The sequence below is a fragment of the Nomascus leucogenys genome, chromosome 5 (genome assembly GCF_006542625.1).
Source record: "Nomascus leucogenys isolate Asia chromosome 5, Asia_NLE_v1, whole genome shotgun sequence".
NCBI lineage: Eukaryota > Metazoa > Chordata > Mammalia > Primates > Hylobatidae > Nomascus > Nomascus leucogenys.
The window spans coordinates 45,844,388-45,852,781 of NC_044385.1; the positions used below are offsets into that span (position 1 = coordinate 45,844,388).

Genomic DNA, 8,394 nt, shown 5'->3' on the forward strand with positions numbered 1-8,394 from the left:
ACACTCAGTTTCACAGGGTGGGGATAAGTAGTCATCAGAAACCCATCAAAATTTGGACTATGTGTCCCTAAATCATTTAGATAGTTGTCTCTGACGTTAGCAAATCCAGCTGAATAACATGAACATCGGTGTCTCCTCCATCCCAACCCTCTGGATTTCTCCTAGCTCTGTCTTCATTCAAGAGCTCTACTCCTCATCCTTGCTTCCAGCCCTCTGTTTTTATCTTCTGTCCTTAATCAAGCCCGCTGCAACCATCACCAGAGGCAGTCTCTTTTACCGCATAGTCAAAGCCCTGTCTTGTGTTCCCTCCCAAGGATTCTTCTATGCTTTTGAGAACATGCTGACATTTTCTGGTTGTGTCCAAAGCAACACATTCTGTGTGTGCTTAGGACAGGGGACAATAGTCTGGAGAAGGTGAATACAGAAATGTCCAGATGCCAATAGCTGCAGAATATGCAGCAATGGAAAGTATCAGTATCCATACAAAGATTTTTCAAGAAAACGAATGGGCTGAGCCGAGTAGCTGAGATTGAGAATGAGTTAATAGACTGTCCAAGATCTTTATCCCAAAAACATTTGGATTGTTTATTTTCAGTATTTATCCTCCTTCCCTACTACCTGGATACCCCTAATTTGCATATACTTGTAATATTAATGTACAGTTCCTTTGCGATTTTTATTTTGTTGCTTCTTAGAGAAACCCAACTAAATGAGTTTAAAAAATCTGTGAAACGGCTGGGCACAGTGGCTCACGCCTGTAATCCAGCACTTTGGGAGACCGAGGTGGACGGATCACCTGAGGTCAGGAGTTCAAGACCAGCCTGGCCAACATGGTGAAACCCTGTCTCTACCAAAAACACACAAAAAATTGGTCGAGCATGGTTGTGTGTGCCTGTAGTCCCAGCTACTCGGGAAGCTGAGGCAGAAAAATTGCTTGAACCCAGGAGGCGGAGGTTGCAGTGAGCTGAGATGGTGCCACTGCATTCCAGCCTGGGCAACAGAGCAAGACTCAATCTCAAAAAAAAAAAAAAAAAAAAAGGCCAGGCACGGTGGCTCACGCTTGTAATCCCAGCACTTTGGGAGGCCGAGGCGGGCGGATCATGAGGTCAGGAGATCGAGACCACAGTGAAACCCCGTCTCTACTAAAAAATACAAAAAATTAGCCGGGCGTGGTGGCGGGTGCCTGTAGTCCTAGCTACTTGGAGAGGCTGAGGCAGGAGAATGGCGTGAACCCGGGAGGCGGAGCTTACAGTGAGCCGAGATTGCGCCACTGCACTCCAGCCTGGGCGACAGAGCGAGACTTCGTCTCAAAAAAAAAAAAAATCTGTGAAAGTGCTCTGAAGTCTAATATACTGTAAAAATGCAAGTTAACATTGTTAATGAGGGTCAATTCAAATAGCCCAAAGGCTTAAGTGGAACAAGATATGAATCAGTAAGGAGGAATAACACCCTTTTATTAATAGCAGTGATGTTTTATGTTTATATGATGTTCTGTGGAGCATTTCACACATTTTCCATACATTATCTTACTTGGACCCCCAAACAGTCTTGCAAGCTAGATAAAGTAGATATTTTCCCAGCACCTTCCTCTTGGTCCACTACAGCAGCTCTCTCATCCAAAGCTCTTCACTCTCCATCTTAGGGACAGGTCTTCCTGTTGCCATGACATCGTTATCCACTCTGGTATTTCCCACTGATGGGCTCTGATGAACACTGTCTGATTGGCCCAGCAGTAAAGCTCTTTACTGAGTCCTCTCAGGATTCATACAGCTCTCTCGTCCTGTGATCTAGGGAATAAATAACTAGAAGCTACCTTTCAAAAAGATTCTCAGCATTTCTTAGCAGAAGCAAAACAAGCAAAGAAAGGAAATGACTGCACTGTGTTCAGCTTATTCAATTTTCTCCATTACCTTGAGCTTGTTATTTTGGGTCCCTGGAAAACACCTTGAAAATAGTCTCTAACATTCATTAAGCACACATAAAGAAGTAAAAGGGAGGGAAAAGGGGTGGGTGGAAGTGAGAGAAATATCTGAATCATGTATGGTCGAGTTTTTGTAACCAGTATAGATCAGAGATTCCCTGACTTTGCTGTGAAACTTCCTTTTTTAAGGCTAGGAAAGCACCAGAAAGAAGAAGAATAAGAAAATATATATATATATATATATATATATATATATATATACACACACATATCATACATATATATATATTTTATTTATGAAAGAGTCACATATGACCACAGTTCTTGTGTACAGTACAACTTGGATGTATTAAATGACTGGCCAAATACCAGCATGTTAATAAAGGAAAGTTTCCAGTAGTGTGGAAAGAGACCTATATAATGTCCCATGGGTGGGTGCCCTTTGCCCATCTACCCCTAAATCCCAATGCAGCATCTCTTTAGCTCCCCAGACCGTGGCAGGGGAATTCCCTTCCCTCATTCAACTAGTGCCTATTCTTTCTCTCTACTTGTCCCCACCCCCAGTGTTTCCTGTTTGTCCAACAATGAGGAGGCCAGCGTAAGGCCACACTGCTAGCTCATGCAGGATGCATAGCCCCTGAGTAAACCATAACAGAGGCATAAGCCTGGTATTTAATCACAGGAACACCAGCAAAAGGAACTGCTTAATTGTTTTTTATTTTCCCTTCTTTCTCCTGTTGGAAATGACTGTGTGCTCTATAGATCCAAAACAATTGCATGAATGTCCACCGAGGGGATATGCGTTTCTTTCAGGGCTCAAAGTATTTTCACGTGTTTCATCAAACTCCTCTACCAGCCAAAAGCATTCCACAGAACTTGAGAAATTCCAGAGTAGTCAGGAGCCAGCTCCTCATCACTTTGGAATAGCAACATATTTTAAAGTTAACAAGGAAAAAATAGAGTCAAAACACATTAGACCTGGGCCTGCCTTCTTCAGAAAATGACTCACAGAATCCAAGTAGTGACAAAGTCATTCTTTGTCTTTGGGTCCCTGGAAATCACGAGGATTCCATCCAGACTTCTTATCTGGTGCACATAAAAGGAAATGCAGTCTGTTGTAGTGAGATGAACACGGGCTTTGGAATCAGGTGAAGCTGGGGCCGAGTCCCAGCTCCACCACTCACTAGTTACGTGACCTCTGACAAGATATTTAATCTCAATAAGTCGTAGTTTCTGCCTTTGTAAATAGTAAACAGCAATACTTACTTTCCAGGATTAAGAGAGAATACATCGATTGCATTCAGCGTAAGACCCACTGTATTGTGAGTGCCCAAATCGTGGAATCCATTATGATTGATCTTTCTGAAGTTATTAATTTTCTTTCTTTGCATGGAAACCAGGACACCTTGTTTACTTTTCAAGCACCATCACAATAACAGATGTGTAATCTTATTTTTCTCCAGGTTGGTTTCATCGACTACATTGTCCATCCATTGTGGGAGACCTGGGCAGATTTGGTACAGCCTGATGCTCAGGACATTCTCGATACCTTAGAAGATAACAGGAACTGGTATCAGAGCATGATACCTCAAAGTCCCTCACCACCACTGGACGAGCAGAACAGGGACTGCCAGGGTCTGATGGAAAAGTTTCAGTTTGAACTGACTCTCGATGAGGAAGATTCTGAAGGACCTGAGAAGGAGGGAGAGGGACACAGCTATTTCAGCAGCACAAAGACGCTTTGTGTGATTGATCCAGAAAACAGAGATTCCCTGGGAGAGACTGACATAGATATTGCAACAGAAGACAAGTGCCCAGTGGATACATAATCCCCCTCTCCCTGTGGAGATGAACATTCTATTCTTGATGAGCATGCCAGCTATGTGGTAGGGCCAGCCCACCATGGGGGCCAAGACCTGCACAGGACAAGGGCCACCTGGCCTTTCAGTTACTTGAGTTTGGAGTCAGAACGCAAGACCAGGAAGCAAATAGCAGCTCAGGAAATCCCACGGTTGACTTGCCTTGCTGGCAAGCTTGGTGGAGAGGGGCTGAAGCTGTTGCTGGGGGCCGGTTCTGGTCAAGACACATGGCTTGAAAATGGAAGACACAAAACTGAGAGATCGTTCTGCACTAAGTTTCGGGAACTTATCCCCGATAGTGACTGAACTCACTGACCAATAACTTCATTTATGAATCTTCTCACTTGTCCCTTTGTCTGCCAACCTGTGTGCCTTTTTTGTAAAACATTTTCATGTCTTTAAAATGCCTGTTGAATACCTAGAGTTTAGTATCAACTTCTACACAGATAAGCTTTCAAAGTTGACAAACTTTTTTGACTCTTTCTGGAAAAGGGAAAGAAAATAGTCTTCCTTCTTTCTTGGGCAATATCCTTCACTTTACTACAGTTACTTTTGCAAACAGACAGAGAGGATACACTTCTAACCACATTTTACTTCCTTCCCCTGTTGTCCAGTCCAACTCCACAGTCACTCTTAAAACTTCTCTCTGTTTGCCTGCCTCCAACAGTACTTTTAACTTTTTGCTGTAAACAGAATAAAATTGAACAAATTAGGGGGTAGAAAGGAGCAGTGGTATGGTTCACCATAAGAGTCTGCATAGAACTCAGCAGTGTTCCCTGCTGTGTCTTGGACCCTGTCCCCCACAGGAGTTGTGCAGTCCCTGGCCCTGTTCCCTACCTCCTCTCTTCATCCATTTAGGCTGTTTTCAATGTAATGCTGCCATCCTTCTCTTGCACTGCCTTCTGCGCTAACACCTCCATTCCTGTTTATAACCGTGTATTTATTACCTAATGTATATAATGTAATGTTTTGTAAGTTATTAATTTATATATCTAACATTGCCTGCCAATGGTGGTGTTAAATTTGTGTAGAAAACTCTGCCTAAGAGTTACGACTTTTTCTTGTAATGTTTTGTATTGTGTATTATATAACCCAAACGTCACTTAGTAGAGACATACGGCCCCCTTGGCAGAGAGGACAGGGGTGGGCTTTTGTTCAAAGGGTCTGCCCTTCCCCTGCCCTAGTTGCTACTTCTGCACAACCCCTTTATGAACCAGTTTTGGAAACAATATTCTCACATTAGATACTAAATGGTTTATACTGAGCTTTTACTTTTGTATAGCTTGATAGGGGCAGGGGGCAATGGGATGTAGTTTTTACCCGGGTTCTCTCCAAATATGTATGGGCATGAGTTGGGTTATAACTGGATCCTACTATCATTGTGGCTTTGGTTCAAAAGGTAACACTACATTTGCTCACAGATGATTCTTCTGAATGCTCCCGAACTACTGACTTTGAAGAGCTAGCTTCCTGCCTGCCATTAAGCACGAATGTCATGTTCCAATTCATTACACAAGAAAACAATAAAACAATGTGAATTTTGATAATAAAATGTGAACTGATGTAGCAAATTTGCAAATGTGAAGCCTCTTCTGATAACACTTGTTAGGCCTCTTACTGATGTCAGTTTCAGTTTGTAAAATATGTTTCATGCTTTCAGTTCAGCATTGTGACTCAGTAATTACAGAAAATGGCACAAATGTGCATGACCAATGGGTTTGTATGTCTATGAACGCTGCATTGTTTCAGGTGGACATTTTATCATTTTCAAACGTTTCTCACAATGTATGTTATAGTATTATTATATATTGTGTTCAAATGCATTCTAAAGAGACTTTTATATGAGGTGAATAAAGAAAAGCATGATTAGCTTAGTCTGTAGGCCCACTTATTTCATGATTGGTTCTGACATATGAAAAGCAGATCTAAAAGCAGATCTTTCTCGCCGGGCGCGGTGGCTCACGCTTGTAATCCCAGCACTTTGGGAGGCCGAGGCGGGCGGATCACGAGGTCAGGAGATCGAGACCACGGTGAAACCCCGTCTCTACTAAAAATACAAAAAAATTAGCCGTGCGTAGTGGCGGGCGCCTGTAGTCCCAGCTACTCGGAGAGGCTGAGGCAGGAGAATGGCTTGAACCCGGGAGGCGGAGCTTGCAGTGAGCCGAGATTGCGCCACTGCACTCCAGCCTGGGCGACACAGCGAGACTCCGTCTCAAAAAAAAAAAAAAAGAAAAGCAGATCTTTCTCTTCTCTTCTGCCCATTCCCCACAAAGAAAGCCAACCACTTTGTCCAGCCAACATCACAACTGAAGTTTCAGAATCTATGTCCAAAAAGTCCCCTAGTTTGGAACATTTCACTTTTTCCTTAGCAACTGTTCACCCAGCTCAGTGATGCAGGAAGCGGGTTGAGGAAGGAAAACAAAACAAAACCACTTCGCTCATCTCCAACCATTTCCTTCTACCTCTTCAAGAGTCTGAAGAGTTTAATCTACTAGATAAATAAAAGGAATCCCCAACTTGGCTGAGTCCTCTAGAAAAGTGAATCATAGATTATAGAACATTAGTATAATGCAGTCAGAGAGTCCCATTGATTCATTTGACACATGAAGAATCTGAGGTCCAAAGAGTCATCTTAAACCACAACCCACAGAGCATGGGTGAACACTCACGGTTTTCTCAGTGATCCATGCAGCCTCTTGTTGGTCATATGGCTATGATTTTCCTTCTGGAAAGAACTGTTTATATATAAGAAAAATACTTAAATGCTTTGTTGAAATCTTAAAGTCAGCGTTTTAAAATATTTTATCCTGAGAAGAGTGTGTGTGTGTGTTTATGTGTGTGTTTGTTGCAGAAGGTTGCAAACAAGAATCAGTGTTGGCCCATAATAATTTAGCCACAAGGGAGTGCTCTGTGAACCATTAAGATGGGCTTCTCTAAACACAGCTGAAACTAAGATGAGCCGACGTTGCAGAACCAGCTTGCCTGCTAGTTGCGGAGCTATTTCCCACATTTTCCATCATCTCTGATTTCTGATTGTGCCTCACCATCTCTGACAGTTTGAAAATGAGCGAAGTAAATTGCTTACAGTAGCTACAGGTGTGACTTTTATAATGCCCAGAGCTAGAAATATTTGCAGGTCTGTTTTCTACTGAGAAGAAGTTCTTAATTAACCCTTATTGCAAATAAGAATCATGTGGGAAATACATGTTTTTTAAAAATTCTTGTTTGGGGCCCATCCTCCTCCCAGATTTCTGATTGAATTGATCTTGGGCAAAGCCCTGGGCATCAGATTTTAAAAATTTCCCCCAGGCTGGAGGGCACTGACATGATCTCAGCTCACTGCAACCTCTGTTTCCCAGATTCAAGCAATTCTTGTGCCTCAGCCTCCCGTAGAGCTGGGACTACAGGCACGTGCCACCACACCTGGGTAATTTTTTGTATCTTAGTAGAGATGGGGTTTCACCATGTTGCCCGGGCTGGTCTCGAACTCCTGAGCTCAGGCCATCTGCCCACTTCAGCCTCCCAAAGTGCTAGGATTACAGGCACAAGGCACTGCGCCCAGTCTCTCCCTGGGAAATCTTAACGTGCAATTGGAGTAGAGATGCACTGCTCCGAAACAGAGAATCATGCTGGCAGCTGAGGTGTTCTTTCACCCCCACTGTCTTCAGATACTGATTGTGCACTCATCATGGCCAGCATATTATGCCCAATATAGCTATTTTAAACAGTATTTTTTGTTATATCCCAGTTTCATCTTACTGGCTGACTTCTAACTAACTTTTAGGTAAGATGAAACTGCACAGTTTCACTAGTTTCCTATAGGGAAATCTCAAGAACCAGGCCAGACCTCAGGCATCCAAGCTAACTAGACCCTTCAGGAGTGCAGAAACCATGCCTAGTACTTTCTCCTCTATTTCTATGATGCCTAGCATCATACCTGGCACAGTGTTCGTGCTCAGACATTTGTTGCGTCAATCTGGATGTTGACGATGTAAAATTTCAATTAACAGGAAGATCAGAAGAATGCACACTCTAGGCAATTTAACTTTCAGCTTCTCTCACTTAATTGCAATGATCTGTTTTCAGATGTCTCCCCACCCAGCACTGAACCCTCTCCAAGACAGAACAATGTTTTTTTGCCTGGTCTCTTTTTTAACCTTTGTATTCTTCACCAACAAACACTATACCAGCCCTAAGCAAAAGGAGAACTGGTGATGTTTGTTGAGCTGGTGACCCAAGACACAAGTAGAACCCTTTTTATTGAAATTACTTGTGAAATCTGGATCTACTTGATTTTCTTGCCGAACGAGTAGAGTACACGGGAAAAAGCATAGTTTGACAAACCTCTGTTCCAAGTCTCTTCCTGTACCTTCCTACCTGTGGGGATTTGGGCAAATTGCTTAAATTTTTTAGCTGAAATGTTCTTATCATTAAATGAGCTAACAATAGACAGCCAAAGATGAAATCAGGCATAGTGTTACATACAGTAGATGCTCAATAAATCTTTGTTATCTGAATGTATGTACTCGTGGACGAAGGGATTAATTAATATTTTAAAATGTCCAAAAATCACCTCTAAAAGCAGAAGGCAGCAACACATTTTGATTAATTTAG

At 42.5% G+C, this 8,394-nt stretch overlaps 1 protein-coding gene across 3 annotated transcripts in view; it reads left to right on the forward strand.

Moving 5' to 3' along the window:
* The window catches only part of PDE4B (phosphodiesterase 4B), a 585,958-nt gene extending 580,309 nt beyond the window's left edge, over positions 1–5,649 (forward strand). For all 3 annotated transcript variants that reach the window (XM_003265198.4, XM_003265195.4, XM_012506621.2), the window contains one exon: positions 3,385–5,649. In XM_003265198.4, the coding sequence (XP_003265246.1) occupies positions 3,385–3,750 (366 nt within the window). In that variant the 3' untranslated portion in view covers positions 3,751–5,649. The remainder of the gene's footprint in view (positions 1–3,384) is intronic.
* The last annotated feature ends 2,745 nt before the right edge of the window (positions 5,650–8,394 follow it).